General features: G+C 48.8%; 1 protein-coding gene across 7 annotated transcripts in view; it reads left to right on the forward strand.

Annotated features, from left to right (window-relative positions):
* Positions 1 to 22,330, forward strand: part of NEGR1 (neuronal growth regulator 1) — a 188,009-nt gene that overhangs the window by 133,210 nt on the left and 32,469 nt on the right. For 5 of the 7 annotated variants that reach the window (XM_088169559.1, XM_088169558.1, XM_088169560.1 and 2 more), the window contains exon 7: positions 14,170 to 14,211. The exons of the other annotated variants lie outside the window; for them this stretch is intronic. In XM_088169559.1, the coding sequence (XP_088025685.1) occupies positions 14,170 to 14,211 (42 nt within the window). The remainder of the gene's footprint in view (positions 1 to 14,169; positions 14,212 to 22,330) is intronic. 7 annotated transcript variants of the gene reach the window in all.

Raw genomic sequence — 22,330 nt, forward strand, 5'->3', positions numbered from 1 at the left:
TTCTCAGAAATTTCTTTTTTCTCCGTACATATCTAAAGTAACAGAGGTGATTTCTTGGCTTTTAAATGCCCTGCCACGAACACCTGCAGTAAAAATCTGAATTTCACTGTCAATTTTTACTGTCCCTGTAAAGACCATTTCTTAAATCCTCTTTGTATTCTTATATTCTTATTTCTTATTGCCCTGATATTCCGATTTTTAGGCTTGGCAATATTCAGATTTACTAACTTAATTCAAAAATTAAAACACAAACATGAGAGAGCCGGATCATTTCAATTCTGTTAATTTATTCAGTTAAAATTAGATTCCAAGGGGGAGAAGAAAAATTTTAAATCGCTGGGGATGTGAGGAAGAAAGGAGCAAATCTCACGGAGTGACTGCACCCTATGAGATGCGGCAGCTTTAGTTTAGTCATTCTATAAATATAGAAATATTGATATATAAATACATAAATATATTTTCATATACATATATAAATATATTTATATAAAATATATTTATAAAAATATGAAAATATAAAGATATATAAGTGTATATAAGTATATATAAATATATAATACATATAAATATATTTATATGTAAATATATTTTATAGAAATAGATAAATATCTTTTTATATAAATATATAAATATATGAATATAGAAATATAGAAATATATAGAAATATAGAACTATATAAAAATACAGAAATACAGAAATAGATAGAAATAGAGAAATAGATAAAAATATAAAAATATAAAAAATATAGAAATATATAAATATAAATTGGCTTTCTTCAGCCCTGGCGGGGCTGTGCTGAGCTGTCCAGGGTGCTGCAGGTACGAGAGGAATTCCCGGCAGGAATGAGAAATCCGAGCCAGGATCAAACTGTGCCTTATCAATCAAAGGGGACATAAATATAAATGTACAAATGTTTTGGCCGGTTTGGGGGGGCTTTTTTTTTGTTTGTTTTGTTTTTTGTTGTTTTTGTTTGGTTGGGTTGGTTTGGGGTTTTTTTGTTTTTTGGTTTTTTTGGTTTTGTTTTTTGGGGTTTTTTTTTGTTTTTTAATGCCATTTTACAGCCAGAGGTAGTTCTGTGCATTTCTTCAACTCAATTTATCCCCCTGCATCAAGTGCTGAGTTAAAAAAAAAGAAACGGCTCCCGCTGAAATCAGAGCAGAATGTTGTGGAAAGGATGCCTGGCTCCAAAAGGCACTTTTGGAAGTCGCTTTTTGGGATTCTCACCACTCCTGGTTGTGCAGGCAGGCGCTGCTCAGCCCTGCTGTGGTTTCCAGGACACATCTGTCCAGCTGTGCTCCCCTGGCACTGCACTCATTCATTCACACCAGGGTTCTCTTTTTTTTTTTTTTTTTTTTTCATTGCACTCGGAAAATTCAAAGTTCTGAATCCCAGGATGGGTAAGGCTGGAAGGGACCACAGTGGCTCTTCTGGTGCCACCTCCCTGCTCCAGCAGGGACATCCCAGAGCACAGGGTTATGTCCCAGTGGTTCTGGAATATCCCAGAGAGGAGACTCCACAGCCTCTCTGCACAATTTGGGGCTGGGCACTGCTCAGAGCAGAAGTTCTGCCTCCTGTGCAGGGGAATTCCTGGGATCAATCCCTGCCTTCCTCTGGTGCCACTGCCGTGCCCCTGGAGCAGAGCACGGGACCTGCTCTGACCCTCTCTGCACCCAGGGACACTCAGGGACATCCAGGGACACACACGGACACACACGGACACACAGGGACACTCAGGGGCACTCAGGGACACTCAGGGACACACACGGACACACAGGGACACACACGGACACACAGGGACACTCAGGGGCACTCAGGGACACTCAGGGACACTCAGGGACATCCAGGGACACACACGGACACACACGGACACACAGGGACACTCAGGGACACACAGGGACACTCAGGGGCACTCAGGGGCACTCAGGGACACTCAGGGACACACACGGACACCCAGGGACACTCAGGGACACACACGGACACACACGGACACACACGGACACACAGGGACACTCAGGGACACACACGGACACACACGGACACACACGGACACACAGGGACACTCAGGGACATCCAGGGACACTCAGGGACACACAGGGACACTCAGGGACACACACGGACACACATGGACACACACGGACACACACGGACACACAGGGACACTCAGGGACACTCAGGGACACTCAGGGACACACAGGGACACTCAGGGGCAGCCAAGGACAGACAGACAGGGACACTCAGGGACAGACAGGGACACCCAGAGACAGAGAGGGACACCCAGGGACACCCAGGGCTGAGGCCCCTCTCAGCTGGGGCTCCTCTCCAGGCTGAGCAGCCCCAGCTCCCTCAGCCTTTCCTGGGCACAGGGATGCTCCAGGCCTTGCTCAGCTCCAGGAGCTCCTGTCCCTGCTGTGCTGAGGATCCAGAGCCGGGCACAGGGACAGGATAATCTGCTCCTTCTTAAACCCAAACTCCATCTTAATTAATCTCCTTTCACAGAAATTGTAGTCATTTCATGAATCTCCTCGTGACATGGGCACATCTCCTGTGTAATTTATAGAGATTGTAATGATTCATTTGATCGGCATTGTCTGAGGGCTTCGGCTCGTCAGGGATCAGCAGAGCTATAATTACGCAGTAATTACTAAATAAGTTATTCACTAATTGCGGTGCCAGCGAAAGCAAACAGCAGAGCCCTGGAGGAGTCCTGGGCACGTGCTGGACCCGTGCGAGGGGAGAGGGGATGGGGGCACCCCTGGGTGGGGACCCAGGGATGGGCAGGGACAGCTGGGGACAATGGCTCTGTCCTGGGAAAGTGTCCAGGCCTGTGTTCCACACCTGTATTCCATACCTGTGTTCCACACCTGTATTCCATACCTGTGTTCCACACCTGTATTCCATACCTGTGTTCCATACCTGTGTTCCACACCTGTATTCCATACCTGTATTCTAGAGCTCCAGCTGCCTCTTTTCACCCAGGAACCCTCCAGGGTGGGGTCACAAATCTGATTTTTCCCCTGCTCAGGGGAGCCTCTCCCTGGGCTGCTCCGAGGCACAGGGATCCCAATCCCACAGGGAACGTCCTTGGGACACCCATGGATCACAAACCCCGGGAGTTTGGATCACCTGGGACACCCATGGATCACAAACCCCGGGAGTTTGGATCACCTGGGACACCCATGGATCACAAACCCCGGGAGTTTGGATCACCTGGGACACCCATGGATCACAAACCCCGGGAGTTTGGGTCCCCTGGGACACCCATGGATCACAAACCCCGGGAGTTTGGATCCCCTGGGACACCCATGGATCACAAACCCCGGGAGTTTGGATCCCCTGGGACACCCATGGATCACAAACCCCGGGAGTTTGGGTCCCTGAGGTTCACGTGAACCTCCCCAGCCAGATCCCCGTGTCCGAGCTGCTGCTCCTGTGTAACTCGGGCAGGTTCCTCTGCTTCCTTCCTGTGCTTTTGTGGGAAATGCAGCGCTGAGTTCCCAGTGCCCCAGGGCAGGGCTGGATGGGATTTGGGGCAGGAATTGTTCCCTGGCAGGGTGGGCCGGGCTGGGGGGGATTTTGGGGCAGGAATTGTTCCCTGGCAGGGCTGGATGGGATTTTGGGATGGAATTGTTCCCTGGCAGGGTGGGCAGGGCTGGCACAGGTGCCCAGAGCAGCCCCTGGATCCCTGGCAGTGCCCAAGGCCAGGCTGGACACTGGGACACCCTGGGACAGTGGGAGGTGTCCCTGCCATGGCAGGGCTGGGAATGGGGGGGATTTGGGGTCCCTCCCATCCCATTTTGGGGCTGTGGGAGCCCCTGGGTCACTGCTGCAGCTGGGACTTGTCCTGTGTTCCCATGGCACTGCCCTGGACCAGTGACAGAAAATCTCTGGTGCCCCGGGACCTGCCCCTCCCTTGCCAGGTGTCCCCTGCTCCATCTCCCGTGTGCATTTTGCTGTATTTATTCCCAGAAATACAACAACAGTTGTGCAGATCCAAAGAGTGACCTCTGAGAACAGGAATATCATTACTGGGAGTCAGAGCAGTGCTAATCATATGTTTCTGAGCAGGAAAATGCTAACACATTTCCAGGGCTGCATTATTCATGAGCTTCCATTTATCCATATGAATGAAAGACCAAGCTCAAAGGACACAGCCAACTTTGTCACTTTTTCTTCATTTTGTTACGGTCTCAACAGCTGTAAAAATCATTAAAGCAGCAGTTTTCCCTGGAAAAATCTGAAATGAGGAATGAGAACTGGTGAGCAAATATTGTTTATCCTTTAGAACACTGTAGCTTGAATAACTAAATCAAGGCATTGTCTTTCACGTGCCTTTGGTGATGCAGACAGGTCCAAATGTTTGAGGTTCTGTGGGTCTCTGTCTTTGCTTCGCCTGGTTTTGTCACCCAGGCACAGAGAGCAGCACGGGGACAGGCTCAGGATGACCCCAGGGATCTCTGTCCTCATGGAATGTCGTGCTCAGAGCAGCAGGGTCAGGTGTCCCCAAGGGAAATGTTCTTTTTTCTCTTCCATGAGCAAAGGCGTTCCTCCTCCTCCACCCCTTTGAGTTAAAAACATTTTTGCTTTAGAATGGGTTTAGAGGGAGCTCAGAGCCCATCCCATCCCACCCTGCCACGGCAGGGACAATTCCCAGTGTCCCAGGTGCTCCCAGCCCTGTCCAGCCTGGCCCTGCAGGGACCAAGGCTCTGCCTTTGATCCCATTGCTGGTCCCCCCGTGTGGCTCATCCCTGGAATTCGGGGGTGCCCTTTGCAGCCAGGACCTGGGGGATCCTGGCAGATGCTGCCCCTGATGGGAAATCCCAACATTTGAGCTGGAATGGCACAGCTGGGCTGCAGCAGGAAGGGAAAGGTTCCCAAACCTTCCCTTGGATGTTGTTGGTGAAATATTGGATTTCCCTCTGGGCACACAGGAGTTTGTGAGGAGCTGGGATGCCCCAGGGGGGCAGGGAATGGCAGGAATCACATCCCCAGCCAGGGCTGCTTTCCTGATCCTCATGGCAGGAAAAAACCCTGCAAACCACGTGGAATATTGTAAATCCACGTGGAATATTGTAAATCCACGTGGAATAGTGTAAATCCACGTGGAATAGTGTAAATCCATGTGGAATAGTGTAAATCCACTTGGAATAGTGTAAAACAATGGAATATTGTAAAAGCATGGAATATTTTAAAACCATGGAATATTGTGAACCCATGGAATATTGTGAACCCATGGAATATTTCATAAACACAGCTCCTCTGTCCATTCCCTTTGCAATCCCTGCCCTGCCCTGCCTTGGGTTTTCCTCTGGGTTTTTTCTGAGTTTTTCTCTGGGTTTTCCTCTCCTCATCCCTCCAATCTGATCAAATCCATCATTAATTCAGGAGATTTTTTTTTTTTCATTTTTCATGCTTTGGTGCTGTAAATACCGACCCAGACCTGCCCTCCCATTTGTGGGTTTATTTTTATTTTTGATACCCAAAAAGTGGCCTGCAAATGAGTGGCTGTTTTTGCCAGCACCCATTTGCTGAGGACAAAGTTCCCTGATTTATTTCATTTATTCAAAATGCAGGCAGTGCAGTGAAAGGTAAAGCCTTAAGCACACACCAGTGTCTTATAGATGTGAAATTGTTGTGAGAGTGAGGATGGGAAATGCAGATTTTTACTGCCAAGAGAACCAAATGTGTTCCTTTAATGTGTGGCCTTTAATTAAAATATTATTTGGAATGTTTTTAATTAAAATATAAATTTGTCTGGTGCTGGTTCACACGTACACATAACGCCGCCTCTCACATTGAAATTAAATTAAGTTGAATTAAACTAAATTAAATATTTTTTTTTCCACACTGTAAAATCGTTCATCCTACATAAAACATGATGGAACGTATTAAAAAATTAATAAATAAGAAAGCTTTTAGTAGAATAAGGCATTAAAACAATGTGTTTAGTATCTTTTTCTGCCTTTCCATAATTCCACCTGAATTTAAGTCAAATTTGAAATTCATCCCATTGTGCTGCCAGCTGAGAACAAGTCTGGGACTCGGGGCTGCAACCCACAAACCTGGAGGCTCTTCAAAATTCCCTTCCACGGGAGTTCTTTTACATCAGGGCACAAAAATGTGTCAATAATGTGATTTTCCACAGCCTTAAAAAAAAATTTGAATATTTATTGAGAAGCCCCTGCTATCAAGCAGAACAATCAGCTGGAGGTGTAGAGCTGCTGCAGGATGGAGTGAGAAAACTCCCTGGCAATTTCAAACTTCACAATTCTTATTTTTTTTAATGTCTCACCGGCGTAGAGCTATTAAATATTTATCATGCTGTAATAAAAGAATAAACCATTTAAATAAAATAAACCATTACGAGGCAATTAAGGTGTAATAACTCAAACCTGCAGAAAAGCTCTAATTGTAATTGCAAAATATTAAGGGTGAGAGAAAGACACGGAATAAATTAAGGTCACGTCTCTGCCCCATCCACTCAGAGTTTCCATCCAAAAGATTTATTATGAAGAGTTTTTCCATTTTTCGTGGTACTCGAACAGGCTCTGCCTTCCCTAGGCTTAAAGACCTCGATTTCACAATAAATCATTAATCTTTAACAAAGCTGATGAAGCCTGGGGGAAGATTAGCTTAAATAAACCCAGTTAATTATCAAAGGTCATAAATGGAAGCAGTTATGAGCATTTTTTAATTAACTAATGAGTTGGTATTTAACTGCCAGTTGTGTTTTGGTCCGGTTATTGATTCCTCCAAGTCGAAATATCAAAGTCAAACAATTGCACTGATGCAATGGAAATGGAAATGGAAAAAGGAGCTTTTTTGTGTTCTCCAGCTGGGAAATGTTCTCCTCGGGACAATCCCAAAATCCTGGGCATCCCTGGGAGCTCCTGCAGCTCTGGCACTTTTGGGGAATGAACCTTGCCCAAAACGCAGCCCCAAACCCCAGAGGTCACAGTGAGGGGCTGCAGACAGCAGTGAAACATCCCAGAGTTTCTGCTCCTTGGAAAACAGGCTGGGATTTCTGCCACTGAAACAGGACACTGAGAATTCATTACAGCACTGCTTTTTATCCCCCAAACCGGGAATTAGGCGTGGCTTTACTCACAATGAAGCACTTTTTTTTTTTAATTTTTAAAGCCTGGTATCCCTCTAGCAGCAGTTTGGTTTTGGGCCAGCTGCAGAGTGATAAAATAAGGCACCATTGTAACAAAAAATGGGATTCACGGCCTCAGCTGGAGAGCTGTGGTGCCAGGGATGGGAACTGAGCAGAGCATGGGAATGGGGTGGATGGGATGGGAAGGGGCTGGAAATCCCATGGGGAATGGGACAGGATGGGCACAGTTAAAGGAATAAAGCAGGGATTTATTAAAAGGAATAAATTTGGGATTTATTAAAAGGAATAAATTTGGGATTTATTAAAACCCTTCCAAGGATTCACCTCGGGCAGTACAAGAGCCTGGCCATGGCTCCATCCAAGATAAGTCACGATTTCTCACATTTTTATCAGTTTTGGGTCCATTCCCACATTGGGGTTCATTGTCCAATTCCAGCTCCAGGCTCTGCAGTCCCACCCTCCCAGATTCCCTCCTCAATTCCCTGTTTGCACTTTTTGGGGCTGGGGCTCTCCTTGGCTGTGGGGCTGGCAAAGGATTGTTCTGTGTGCCTGAGCTGGGAGGAGAGCTGGGTGTGGAGATCAGAGTCACACCCAGTGCAGGGCAGAGTCTCGAAATATAAAAACTAAAAATTAAGGCACCGTCTGGGAGCAGAGGCTTTCCTCTGCTGGCTGAAATCGCTCCCAGCTCTTTTGCTGAGCTCCCCGTGGGCTCCCGGGGAGGAAAAGCTGGGCTTTGCTCTGGAGAGGCTGAGCCTGGCTCCCTCCTGCTGCAGGCGGCTCCCTCGGGTAATCCCTGCCCAAATTCATCTCTCTGAGGAGTTTCCTCCTCATTCCAGGAGGAGCAGGGTGAGCACAGCCAGCCTGGGGAGAAATCCCGCCTGGAATTCTGGAGGAATCTGCCCTGACTTTGTTCCCTTTGCTGGGGCAAACAGGGGCTGATGAATCGCTGCCTCCCCGGCCACGTACAAGGAGATTTGCTGGGCAAATAATTAGAAATAATTGGCCTGCGGTGAACTGAGAGTCAGGGTTTATTTACTCGCTTGTTTTTACCTGCCTGGATCCTCTAATAGCAGCTCCCAGCTCGTATTTTTCCTAAGCCTGGGGTGTCAGGAAGCTGCAGCTGCAGGTCCTGCCCTCCTGGAACACTTCTGTAATTCTCAGTCCCGCTCTCCTCCCCTGCCCAGGAATTTACCGTTGTTTTGACAATTTTATGTGCAAACATATTTAAATCCCTCTGACCTCAGCCTCCTGAGCTGATTGAATTTTGCTTTAACTTTGGTCTGGCAATTTCCATTTCCATGTTTTTATGCAGAACGCCGGGGTTTGAGCTTGTGATAAAGCGGAGACAAAAATAGGTTTGGGTCCGTGGTGAATTTCTCTGTGGGCAGAGGGGCTCTCGTTTCCCTCTCCTTTATTCCTTTGCTCTGTGGTTTAGTGAACATGGTGGTGTTTAACCGGGACTTGATGATTTTGGAGGTCTTTTCCAGCCTTAATGATTCTGCAATGTCTGGGGTCACTCAGGTTTGTGCTGGTTCCTTTCTGAGCTGCTCTTCTGGCTTTTCCCTTTTTGCAGCCCATTCCTTTTGTTCCCTGTAATTTGCCTCCTTGTGCTGGGGAGCCTTTCATGGGCTGGTTTCCCATCTCGATGAGAGCTTTTCTCTGCCAGCTCTTTTCTCTCTGGGATCAGAAAGGAATTTCTAGATCCAATCTCTGTGCTTTTGGTAAAAGGCAGCACTAAACGTCCTTGACATTTAACCTCGCCTCCTTGGCCCGGCTGTTTTTAGTGCTTGTGTTCTCCAGAGCTTTCCCTTTTGAGGATTAGGGCTGCCCTACAAATCCCTGGGGTTTATTTTTCCTCTCCATTCAAACCCACTCCGCTGCTGTCTGGGTTAATCCCAGCCTTAGATCCGGGCTCACCACCCCCAACCAAAACTGATTTTAAGGAGCACGCCAGGCTTTGCTTCTTCCCCTGACAAGGTGCCAGAGATTCCTGCAGCCACATTTCCCCTGTCCCAGCCCAGAACCCGTCAGAGAATTTCCCTGGTGCACCAGGGCAGGTTTAGCTTGGACAGGAGTGAAAATTCCTTCAGTGGCCAGGAAATCCATCAGGGCTGGGGGCACTGGTGCCTTCAGAGCTGGGCAGAAATCCCCAGGTCTCCAGGTGTGTTTGGCAGCCTGGGATGTTGTGCCAGCATCCCTACACCCACAGCACCCTGGGTTTGCATTTCTGGACCCAGCCTGACTTAAAGCTCTGCTTCAATCTGGGTTTGAGCTGGGTTTGAGGCGGGTTTGAGGCGGGTTTGATCTGGGTTTGGCCGGGTTTGGCCGGGTTTGAGCAGGGTTTGAGCTCTGTTTGAGGCGGGTTTGGCCGTGCTGGGTTTGAGCTGGGTTTGAGCCGTGTTTGAGGCGGGTTTGGCCGGGTTTGAGGCGGGTTTGGCCGGGTTTGGCCGGGTTTGATCTGGGTTTGAGCCGTGTTTGAGCTGGGTTTGGCCGGGTTTGGCCGGGTTTGAGCCGTGTTTGGCCGTGTTTGGCCGTGTTTGGCCGGGTTTGAGCCGTTTTTGAGCCGGGTTTGGCCGGGTTTGAGCCGGGTTTGGCCGTGTTTGAGCCGGGTTTGGCCGTGTTTGAGCCGGGTTTGGCCGGGTTTGAGCCGGGTTTCGCCGGGTTTGAGCCGTGTTTGGCCGTGTTTGAGCCGTGTTTGAGCCGGGTTTGGCCGTGTTTGGCCGTGTTTGGCCGTGTTTGGCCGTGTTTGGCCGGGTTTGGCCGGGTTTGAGGCGGGTTTGGCCGTGTTTGGCCGGGTTTGGCCGTTTTTGAGCCGTGTTTGGCCGGGTTTGGCCGTGCTGGCTGCCCAGAGGAGCAGGGCACACCAGCTGGGCACTCTCTGTGCTGGCAAACAGAGATCCAGGACAATCCCCCCGTGCTCTGCCTTTCCCATCAGACTTGGGGATTCCATTTCCACAAACCCCCTCGGCAGCCTGAGCAGCCCCGGTGCTGCAGGATGGGGTCCCGGGGAGGTGCTGGCACCCAGAGCCCCCTGCCCACCCTCCCCTGCCTCCCCAGCAGTCATTAATAAATTTTAATTTGAATGAACCAGCCTAGCGTGCCTCTGCAAAACCAGCTGGTTTTGTTTTCTCTCCATAGACCTGAGCACTTTCATGAATAAAGATTTGCAAAGAGTTTTAGAACTTGAAACTAGAAATAGATCCGTCTCTCCAATGCCTTGATCTAATAATGTATTTTAAAAAATGAGATTTTTTTTTTTTTTTTTTTTGCAAGAATAATACATGAAACCACCGCCTTCGCTCCCAGCCTCAATGCTGCCAGGATTCTGTGACTTTATGCTACCTTAAGCACCTATAATTAAGTTTAGATCCGATGTTTCCCGGGGAGACACGATCCCAGCACCATCCCTGCTGGTTTGGGGAGGGTATTTTGCTTTTTTAATGAAATATTGTACTCACTGAGTGTGTTAATTTGCCTGATCGTTGGAAAAAGTGGCGTTCATCTGCAGCCAGAGGAATTTTTCCTTTCCTAGGAAGCCACAGTCACGAGGATTGACTCCTAAATCCCCAAGAAAAAGATGCTGTTAACTTAAAGTAGCCAGAAAAATCACTTTTGTCATCATTGCACCACACATTTGAGCCAGGCTGAGAATTACCCCTGAGGAGCAGGCTGAAATTGCTCAGAACAGGAAGGTTTGGGAGAAGCTAAGGAGCACTAAATCAGATTATTGTCACGCTTTTAAAACAACTGGTAAAATACAAAATCGAGGGAACCTTGATAGGTTTTTCTTTTGTTTTCCCTCGTGCTGAATTTCCCTTTTCCTTCATGTTGAATTTCCCTCTTCCCTCATATTGAATTACCCTTTTCCCTCATGTTGAATTACCCTTTTTCTCATGCTGAGTTTCCCTTTTCCCTCGTGGAATTTCCCTTTTCCTTCATGCTGAATTTCTCTTTTCCATCATATTGAATTTCCCCTTTCCCTCCTGTTGAATTTCCCTTTTCCCTTGTGTTTTCTTTATCCCTCGTGGAGTTTCCCTTTTCCCTCATATGGAATTTCCATTCTCCCTCATGCTGAGTTTCCCTTTTCCCTCATGTTGAGTTTTCTTTATCCCTCATGGAGTTTCCCTTTTCCCTCATGCTGAATCTCCCTTTTCCCTGATGTTGAGTTTCCCTTTTCCCTCGTGTTGATTTTCCTTTTCCCTCGTGGAGTTTCCCTTTTCCCTCGAGTTGAGCTCCAGCATTTGGGGTCTTCAGCAGGGTCATCCAAACCCCACAGATGCATCCTTGTGGCTCTTTCCCCCTTTCCCAACCCACACCGATGTTACAAAATCCTTAAATCAATTTATCACCGAAACCAACCTGGTGCCTCACGTATTTCTGCATTCCTGGGTGATTTTGTTTTCTATCTGTGAAATATTCAGGGGATAAAAGCCCTGATTGTGCCTTGGCCAGCTGAGCAGAGCTTTGAGGCACAGTGCAGCCCCCAGAGGAATTCCCCAGCCTTCCTCTTCCTCCTCCTCCTCCTCCCTGGAGCCAGCTGCACATCCCTGGATGCTCCTGCATGGGCAGCAGCCCCAGCTCTCCTCTCCCTCCCCAGTGCCATGGTGGGAAGTGATGTGGGACAAGCAGGTGTCAGGAAAATGAATCCACAGACACCAGAGCTTTGTGTCCATAAAGGAGACAGGGGAGTGCTTTTGGCTTTATTGGAGTGAAGGGAGAGGTCATGGGGATTCCCCTGGGATCTCTCACATTTTGGAGGACTCCCCTCCCTTTTGATCCCAATTTCCCTCTCTCTTTCCCCATGGGCTGAGTTACTGGAGAGGCCCAGACTTCCCAAACCCTGATCCCTGAGATTTCCCTCCAATGTACAACCCTCCCTTTGCATTTTTAATTCTTACAGAATTCATCGTTTGTTCCCCATTGCTTCTTTCATCTTTTAATATCCAATTTCATTTATCAGCAACTCTACAGTTTGTTTGTAAAGGCAAATCTCTTTTTCCATTCATCAATCAGTGGAATCCATCCCATTGTTTCTTTTATGTCTCAGTGCTGGTTTTATCTCCCAGCAGATCCCAGCTCGTTTGGAAAGACAAATCCAACAAAATCCAACATTGTTCTCACAGGGACAGATGCACCCCCAGCACTCCCACTGCTCCTGCACAGGATGGGAACCCTCAGCACCTGAAACCCTTTCCATGCTGAGGGTGTCACCAATTTCAGGGATTTTAACGCCAATTAAAAATGTAACACGGCTCGAATTCCATTTTGCCTTTCAAACGTGATTTGGGTTCCTCACACCCACGGTGTGTTTGCCGAGGTGTTGAGTAATTGGTTTTAAGGTTGGAAACATTCATCTGCATTAGCAGAAGTTTAGCAGTTGGGTAAAGAAACTCCATAACTTTTTCATCTGGGGAAATATTTGCCTGCTGTTTCTCTTGCACTGCTGTTTGCACAGTATTAACCTGAAAAGCAATTGTAGGTGGAAAAATAAAAAAATAAAAAAGAAACCCCTCAGAACTGGCCAGGAGCTGGTGTGTGCCCAGCCATTCCCTGCACAGCCCTGCTTGTCAACTCGCTGCCCTTTTTTTTTTTTTTTTTTTTTTTTTTTTCATTAGTTTCTTGTTATAGTCAAGATATGGTCAATGATCTTTTGAGCTTGGTAATTTTGTTAAACCTTTTTTATGAGCAGTATTGAATTGCTGCATTGAGATGGGAGCTTGCTTCCCTGCAAGATTAATTGGGACTGGTATTTCATTTTGCATAGCACTATTCAAAGCTAATAAAAAGGCCCAGAATAATGAATTCTAAAGTCAAATTATAATGAAAAGCCACAGGTGATTGTTTCATTAGGCTGGATGCAGGAGAACTGTGTCTTCTCTTAACTTTGCCTGTTTGCATTGGTTGCCCTGGGGGAAGTAAACAACTTCCAAATGGGTTTGATGTTTCTGAGAAATGTTTTCTTCTGGAAAGACTTCAATAATTAAAAAGATGTGCCTTCTTAAAAGTTCACCCAAGCACAAAAAGTATTGCTTTAGAACATTCTTTGTTCAAAATTGTCGTCTTGACTGATATTCATGGGAGGAAATTGCCTTCAATGAAGTGAACAAAACTCTTCTCTCTTAGCCAGGTTTTACTCCCTGGAAAAACGCTTTGGAGCTGGGGAACTCCAGGGACAAAAAACTTGGGAGTGTGCTGGTGCTGATGGTGTGCACAAAAACCAGATCAGGGCAGGGTGATGGTGTGCACAAAAAACAGATAAAGGCAGGGTGATGGTGTGCACCAAATACAGATCAGGGCAGGGTGATGGTGTGCACAGAGTTCAGGTCAGGACAATGGTGAAGGTGTGCACAGAATTTAGATCAGGGCAATGGTGAAGGTGTGCACAGGGTTCAGGTCAGGGCAGGGTGAAGGTGTGCACAGAGTTCAGGTCAGGGTGAAGGTGTGCACAGGGTTCAGGTCAGGACAGGGTGAAGGTGTGCACAGAGTTCAGGTCAGGGTGAAGGTGTGCACAGGGTTCAGGTCAGGACAATGGTGAAGGTGTGCACAGAGTTCAGGTCAGGACAATGGTGAAGGTGTGCACAGAGTTCAGGTCAGGGCAATGGTGAAGGTGTGCACAGGGTTCAGGTCAGGGCAGGGCAGGGTGAAGGTGTGCACAGGGTTCAGGTCAGGTCAGGACAGGGTGAAGGTGTGCACAGGGTTCAGGTCAGGGTGAAGGTGTGCACAGAGTTCAGGTCAGGTCAGGGTGAAGGTGTGCACAGGGTTCAGGTCAGGGCAATGGTGAAGGTGTGCACAGGGTTCAGGGCAGGTCAGGGTGAAGGTGTGCACAGGGTTCAGGTCAGGGCAATGGTGAAGGTGTGCACAGAGTTCAGGTCAGGGCAGGGCTGGTGCAGCTCCAGCACCGAGCTCTGGCCCAGCCCCACTCCAGGTTAAACTGTGCTGTCTCTTGCATGACTGTTTGCTGTCTCATTCTGTACTTGTCTTCCATGTGTGATTAACTCCCAAATGTTCTCTTTTTTTTTTTTTTTTTCTTTTTTTTTTTTTTTCCCTTTTTGTAGAAATTATTGAGCCTACTACCTCTAGTGGTGTGTCGAGCCCAGGTCAGTATCCCCCGTGGAGGGTCCCATTGCCATCGGTGCCCGGGGCTGACCCTGGCAGCTGTGTCGTGGTAGTGCTGGCCTGTCCCCTTGTCCTTGTGCTCCCATTGTTGTGTCTTCCCTCCAGGCTTTGTGTCTTGTCCTCTTCCTCCCTGTTTTGAGCGGCCTCTCCTGCATCCCTGTCCCTGCCACGGGTGTCTCCAGGGGGGTGTGTGCAGGGCACTGCTCCCTGTGAGCAATTCCCTGCTCTGGAACCACCTCTCCTTTTTGAACCCTCGCTGGTGTTGTTGCAAACGTGGATGTTGGTCTGAGGCTGTGAGGGTTCCTCATGGCTGTGTCATCCCTGGCTGGCTGTGGGATGGAGCCAGGAGCTGTTGTCAGGTGCCAGGAGGTGTTTGTGGGAGCTGGAGGTGTTTGAGCTCCCTGTGCTTGGCAGGTCCTGGTGCATCCTCATTTCCTTGGGGATTTGCTGTTGCTGTCCCCACCCTCAGTGGAGCTGGTCACAGAATCTCAGACTGGTTTGGCTTGAGAGGGACCTCAAATCCCACCCAGTGCCACCCCTGGGACACCTCCCACTGTCCCAGGGTGTCCCAATGTCCAGCCTGGCCTTGGACATTCCAGGGATCCAGGGGCAGCCACAGCTGCTCTGGGCACCCTGTGCCAGCCCTGCCCACCCTGCCAGGGAACAATTCCTGCCCAAAATCCCATCCAGGAGACAAAAACAAGCAGAATTTTCCTCTGGCAAAACCTTCACCAGGTGTGGGCTTTCATTTCCTAACTGAGCTTGGAAGATTGGAAAGATTGGACCAGAAAGCCACAGAAAGGGAGGTGATAAAACCAAGTGAGGTGATTAAACCCAGTGAGGTGATTAAACCCAGTGAGGTGATTAAACCAGGGGCTGCAGAAGGAAAAGCAGGAACGTGTGATTCCAACACCCTCAGACCTACAGGAACAGAGAGACAATTTAAATAGGGATTTAAATCTCCAGCGTTTCATTAAAGAGCTCAGGGAGGGCGAGCTCTGGTGTCCTTTGGGGGGCAGAGGTGCTGCCTTCCCTGCCCCAGGGAGCTTCCCAAAGCTCTCCACGGCCTCTAGGGCAGGGTCTGAGCCCTGTGTGCAGCTCCTGCAGCTCCTGCACCCTGTGTGGTGCCTGCAGGAGGGGGGACAGCACTGCCCAGAGCTGAGTGTGACAAAAGTGCCTGGCCTTGGGTTTTCCACAGCTGCTTTGGACCAGCACAGAGCTGGAAATAAGCTGGGAATGGTTTTGGGAGTGGAGAGGAGAAGGGAAGGAAGGGTGGCTGCTGTGTCGTCTCTGCGTGTGTGGTTCAATGGGGTTTGGGATTCCTGGAAAAGTGCTCTGGTCCTGTCCGAGCTCTGCCAGGGAAGGAGGGATATTTGGAATGGGCTGCAGTCACATTTTGGGTTTCGTTTCTGTGAGTTGAGTGCTCCAGCAGAGTCACTGTCACTCCTCATTCCAAAATCTGCTGATCAACAACAGCCCTGAGCTGTGCCTGAACCCTTGGCTGCAGGAACTTGCCCCGAGGGAGCAAAATGATGGGGATTTCTGGGAGCAGGATGGAGATGGGGGTGGAAAGGAATGGAGTCCTTTCATAATAATCCCTCTCTTAATTCTGAAAGCACTGGAGAGACAGGGCTGGTTCCAAACATGACATTGAAAATATGAAAACCTCTGAACACAGTAGAAGGAAAACTTGGGAATCGTCAAAGTTGCAATAGTTATGAAACTACATGAGCAAATCCAACTTTAAATTACCAAGGAGAGTACTCTGAGCTCAGTTTGCAGCTGAAAACCAACATCTGTTCAGCTGAAAGACAACAGAGAAAGGGAGCAGGGTTTAAAGACTGTCCTCAAAATGGTTGAAAATCTATTATTGAGTCTTTCCCCCTGGAAATGAGCCCTGGTACCAGCGGTGACATCGCACTGAACTGTTCTGTTTGCCTTCCATAATTAAGTAACCCTGTGATGGTCCCTCTACCTGGCTAATTTTAGCTGGGAAATAGCTGGGAAGTGCCAGCTCTGTTGTTACCGAGTTACTCAGCTGCAGAGGCAATGAAAAACTCCCCGGAGTGCCGGGAGCTGAGTCCCTCGTGTGCTGGAGCATCAGAGGGAGATGGTGGCAGAACACCTGGGTTACCTGTCCCCAGCTGCTTATGAGGGTAAAACGATATTTATCATCAATCACAGAATGCTTTGGGCTGGGAGGGACCTTAAAATCAAATTCCAGCATTTCTGGGTTTGTTTAAAATCCTGCAGGGAGGTTTTGGCCAGGAGTCCTTGGCTCTGTCCCTGCCCCTCTCCCCTCGAGCAGGAGCACAAACCCTGGATAATGTGCAGAACTCATTTCAGCCTCGTGTCACATCAGCCAGCAGAGAGCATCAGCCTCCTTCCTGCTCAATCAAGGCTTAATTAGCTAATTACCACCATCCTTTAGCACTTGAGTGCAGCCTCAGGGCGCTGTGTGTGTTCCCTGGGGAAGGTTTTGCTGCTGGGGGGGGACTCAGGTGCTCTGTGGGGTTCCAAGGCTTTTGTAGGGTAGTGAGGGCACCCCAAAGCGAGCCCGGCTCTGGTGCGGGTGGCTGGGGGAGAGCCGGGGGCCGAGGCTGCCCCAAAAACGAGGATGGGGTGTCCCACGTTCCATCCCCACCTCTGGAGCTCCCCAGCATCCTCCTTCAAGACCCAGCTTGGAAGTTTCTCTTGAGGGATCTGTGGCAATTCCCCCCTCCCATCCCCAGTTCCCAACAGGGGCCAAAGCATTGAAGACATTTTTCATTTTTAATTTTATTTCTGTTTAATTCATGCCAAGCCACGCCGTGTTTGAGAGCCCTGGTGACACGTTGGTGCCCTTCTCTGCTGGAGCCTCCTCCGTGCATTTGGGGATTTATTCTCCTAATTTGAAGCCACGGTGCTTCAAGCATTGTAGAATTAGCTGCAAAAAGTTGCAGGATTGGGGCCAGGGGTGTATCTGTGCTGTCAGGCAGCGCCAGGAGCTGCAGCTCCTTACAAATCTTCCCTCCTTCAGCCTAATTAGTTCACAGGTGGTGTCTTGGAAAGCCTTTGAAGATGTTGCTGAATTCTTAACGCTGACTAAACAAGTAACTGTGACAGGTCAGAGAGAATAATTGAGGAATCTTCTTTAATTAATGATTTCACATCCTACGAGGCACTTTTATAAAAATTGGAGCCCGAGAGAGAAGGACCTTAAGTTATTTAATTTTCTCAGGAACAAAAGCCTGCGTTTAAATGAGCACTTGGGCAGGTTGGACAACTCCTTGAACTGCAGTGGCTTCTCCCTGCTCTGCCTTTCTGCACATCTCACACGTTTAATGTGCCAGAGCACCCAAAAATCCTCATTTCAGGCAGGCTCTGCTCGTTCCACGGGAAACACGCCAACCCCTCCAGCGCCCCTCTTCTTACTGCAGCTGCAAATGCCATTTAAACCGATCGGTGATTGGTGTCAGGGGGACCTGCAGGGCTGGACTGGGAGTTTGGGGATTTGCAGCGCTCTTGCTGTTGGCTCTGTCTGTGGCTGAGGGGAGCAGCGTGTCCCTGCAGCTGCAGGGAAGGGCCCTGGGGCAAGAGCCAGAGCCAGCTGTGCTTCCTCAGCCGTGCCCTCCTCCTCCTCCTCCCTGTCTGTGGGATTCCTTCCAAAGCACTCAAGGGGTCCAAGAAGGTGATCCAGATTTCGGATCATTGCAAATTTCACTCCTAAACCCTGCTGGGAGCAGGTGTGTGCTTGTTCTGAGAGCTTCTGATGCTTGGTGGCCACTCGGTGCCTGGGAGGGCAGGCAGTGTCCTGTGGGGGTGTGCTGGGCTTTGCACCATTAATTTGGGGTTTGTTATTAGTTTTGATTGGGTTTTTTTAGCGTTAGGATTAATAGAAACACGATTGAGACGATTTTTGTGTTTGGGCTTGGATGTTTATTGTATTTTATCAGAAATTACAGAAAGTGTGACAGCACCTCCAGCTCCTGGCTAGAAGTGGGAGAAATGGAACAGCTGAGGCTGCTTCAAGCCAAACAAACCAATAAAAGTTTAACACCTCCATTATTGATCCTTTTGACCCTATAATAGATTTTTGTGACCTTTAGAGTGACATTGACCAACCCAAGGTCACTGCCTGAGTTCTGTGAGGAAGAAGAAGATGAACAAAGAAAAAGACACCACCCCAAATTCTCCATCTTGTCCCATAGCTACCACTATACATAAAACCCTCAAATTTAAACCCCATCACCCAGTGAAAACACACACACCTGACCCACTGCACATTGGGGATTTCTCACTCATTATTCACATTTCCAAGCCTTCTCCAAGGTTCCAGCTCCAGAGCAGTGTTTTCCAGGGGCTCTGTGCCTGGGAGCACAAGAATCTCCAAAACTCCACATTCCTGGGATCCAACACTGTCCCACCTCCATCAGATGATGGGGAATCACCTCCAGGACCCAGCCCCAGAGCACCTGAGGTTCTTCTGCCCCAGGGAACAGAACAGAAAACAGATACAGGGCTGGCAATTCTTGCTGTGAGTAGTTTGGCATCAAACAGGCGAATATCTGGAAAATATCCGTTTATGAGAGCTCCCTGCTCATCAGCTGCAAGCTTTGTGCTCAGAGCTCCTGGTGGGCGTTCAGAGCTCAGGTGTGCTTCAGGCAGGTGTGAATTGCTGTTCTTGCTGTGCCAGGCAGAGCTGCTTTGTGCAGCCAGGCCTCTCCCTGCACCTGCACCGTTAATTCCGGGTTTCTGTGGGAATTGCATCCCGTGGGAAAGAGCTGCTGCCAACAGGTGAGCTCGGTGTGTGTGTGAACCGTGCAGTGAAGGCTCCTCCTCCTCCTCCTCCTCCTCCTCCTCCTCCTCCTCTGAGGGGAGGGTGGAATCAGGTAAACACTCGTGTCTGAGCTGAAGCAGCGTGTGCTCAGTGACATTCAGCGTGCTCAGAGCCTGCAGGATGTTTGAACACACTAAACCATATTATTCACTGCTTGCTGAAGAGATGCATTATTTAATATCAACAGAGCTGCTTTCTATCAGCTGAAAAATAGGAGCAGAACTAGGTCGTTTTTAGTCCATTGATTCCCACTCTCTAAGCCGGCATGTAAAATACAAGGATGTTTTTTCCCTGATACTCCATTGCCTACGAGCCTTCTGTCAGCGGGGATTTCAATATTAATGAGTTTCCCCACGAATATGAGAAGCCCACTGAGGAGGAGAAGCCGCTCTGAGAATCCTGAATATTTCACGGGATCACACATGGATCAGTTGGCTGGAATTTCACATTTCAGCACAGCAGAGCAGGGCCAGGTGTGAGCTGGCTGCTGGGGGCTGTGAGCAGCGTGGAGGATGTGGAAGGTGCAGAGATGCTCCCTCCCCATCCCTGAGGGATGCTCAGCCTCGGGGGATCCGTGTCCTTGGTGCTGGGGCTCATCAGGATCCAGGTTTTGGGGATGGGATCAGCATTTTTGGGGTGTTTGGGAGCACGGGAGCCGTGCTGGAGGCTCTTCCCATCCCCCGTGTGATCCCCTCCTGACACCTTCCCAGCTTTCTGATGATCTGGTCGGGCCCCACTGTGGATTTTGGAGTGGGAAATTATCTCTCACATCCAATTGTTGGATTTTATCCCCTGGGAGCACGGGCAGGGCTCTTCCCTGACTTCCCACAGTTAATGGGGTTTAAAACACAGGTGTTCATGGAATTGTGGAATATCCTGAGCTGGAAGGGACCCAAGGATCATCAGTCCTGCACAGACACCCCAAAATCCCACCCTGGCCATCCCTGGAGTGTTGTCCAAACCCTCCTGGAGCTCTTGGGGCTGGGACCATTCCCTGGGGGAAGAACCTTCCCCAAAATCCATCCCAAACCTCCCCTGGCACAGCTCCAGCTGTTCCCTTGTTCTTTATAGAAGATACAGATTTCTTTACACAGGAAATATGTTTATAAACCCCATTTATTTCTTTACACAACCTGTTTCCTTACACCACCTATTTCTTCACACAACCTATTCACACCTTCCCCAAGACTGAGACAAATCCCAGCTCTGAGTGAGGGAAGACAAGCAGGAGATTCCAGAATGTGATTCACCAGCAGGAAGAGAGCAGTCCGTGTTTTTATTTATCACAGAAGGATATGTTTTAAGTGAAGGTTTGATCAGCCAGAACTGGCTGACTACAGGAATTGTACAGGAATAAATATGCATATTTCCATCTCGATGAGATGGGTGGCCATGTGCAGAGATTTCAAATGTATGTGGGGCTGTGCATCCATAACTTCAGGCAGGGCCCAGCTCTGTGGGATATGGAGGAGCCTCCAGCTACAGCTGGCAGGGAAGGATCTGACAAACTGGAAGGCTTGGGGGATTAGGGGACTTGTCAGAAAAAGCCTGTTTGAAAACTCCATGAATATGTCAGTTTTAAAGAAATTCAAATAAAGGCCTGTTGAGTTTTGAGTGGGGGAAAAAAAAAAAAAAAAAAAACACGTTGGCTTCCTTCCAGGCTCCCCATCTCATTCCAGGCAACACTTCTTCTTTTTTTGTCTTTTCCCTCTCTGACTTTCGCACCAAATGGAAATTTCAGTTCCATGCCAGCTGCATTTAGAGTATCTGTGCAACATGGACATTTTGATGGAGTTGCCAACAATATTTCCAGCCAGGATAGAAAACAACATCCCAGGATGACACAGGATCAGCCATTTCCTTCCTCTGAGCTGATGTTTAAAAGCTGCATGGCTGCATCTTTTCCTTTCCCTCACCACAAAAAGGCCCAGTCTACTGAGGTGCGTTTTAAGCTGGGCTTTGTCCTTCTTTAAACTTCCCAGATGAGCTCTCATCGTGTCACCAGGCAATCCACAAAAAGCTGAGTGTGGGTTTTTCCAAGAGGCTCTCTGGGTTAAAGAAATCAGCACCCAAATTTGTAGGCAGGAACACGATGGCTGAGCCAGGCCTGCACTGGGCTGTAAGAGATTCAAGCAGCAGCTCTGAACAATCAAATAAATATTCCTTTATCACTGGCACCTGCTCCTGCTCATGGTTTGCAGGAAGCCCAGATTTTAACAGAGCCTCTGAATCCACAGAACAGCGTGGAGCCATCTGATTGAAATTTTAAAGATGCTTTTCATTAGGATGGGAAGTTGTGCGAAATATTTTCCCCGTTTCCAGCTGCTGAGTCAGATATTTCCATAAGAAAAAGGAAGATGGACTCGGTGGATGAGTGGCAGCTGCTCCCTGCTCCCCTCTCCACACTGAGCCAGGTCCTGGGGTGTCCTTGGGTGGCTCTGGGACATCCAGCAGCTCCAAACATTGGGCTGCAATGATTGACCTTGGCTCCTTTTGTCCTCCCGGATTTCGGACTCAGCTTCGTGTTTGTCTCTCCATCACCTCCCAGAAGGGCAGAGCTGCATTTCTGTGGGACTCAGCCCTTCCCTCCTCTGGCCCCCGTTGCTCTGCAGTGATTGTCTCCCTTTGAGCCTCCAAAAAACCCACCCAGAACGAGCTCCCTGCCACAGCCAGGCACTGCAGGGAACGAGGGGTCTGGAAATGTGCAGAGGGTGCTCGCTGGGACCAACAGGGCGTGGATTTTCGGGGGGGAAAACAGGGAAAACATTTGAATAATGCACAGGGAAGTGTGAGAGCAAAGAGGTCCGGGCAGGGAGAGCCTGCAGGGCTGAGCAGAGCCTGAGCTGTGTGTGCACAGATCCCAAACCCGGGGCTGTGCCCTCCCACTCTGCACAGCCCCGTGCAGGGCTCAGCCCTCCCAGGATCCCAGAACATCCCGACCCACAAAGACCCCGAACAGAAGGAGCAGGGTTTGATTTTACACGGAGGTGGAAATCCTGTTCAGTGCAGAGTGTCCAATCCCCAGTCAGGTGAAGGATTTTAATACAAATTAGGAAAGAAAGCTTGGTTTGGAGGCAGAATGTGCCTTCCTGCACGTGTCTCCAAGGCTATCAGTCAGTTTTAAGGCATTCATCTCTCTCCTCAAAATACTGTACTAATTGATAGAGATTTTCAAAGGCATGACTCTTAACAGAACCTGCATGTATAAAACTCCCAGTCAGCTTTGAAAAATCTCAGCTATTGGGGTTTTTTTTTCCTCCCTTCTGTGTAATAACATATGC

This window comes from Sturnus vulgaris, chromosome 9, assembly GCF_052056855.1.
Source record: "Sturnus vulgaris isolate bStuVul1 chromosome 9, bStuVul1.hap1, whole genome shotgun sequence".
Taxonomy (NCBI): domain Eukaryota; kingdom Metazoa; phylum Chordata; class Aves; order Passeriformes; family Sturnidae; genus Sturnus; species Sturnus vulgaris.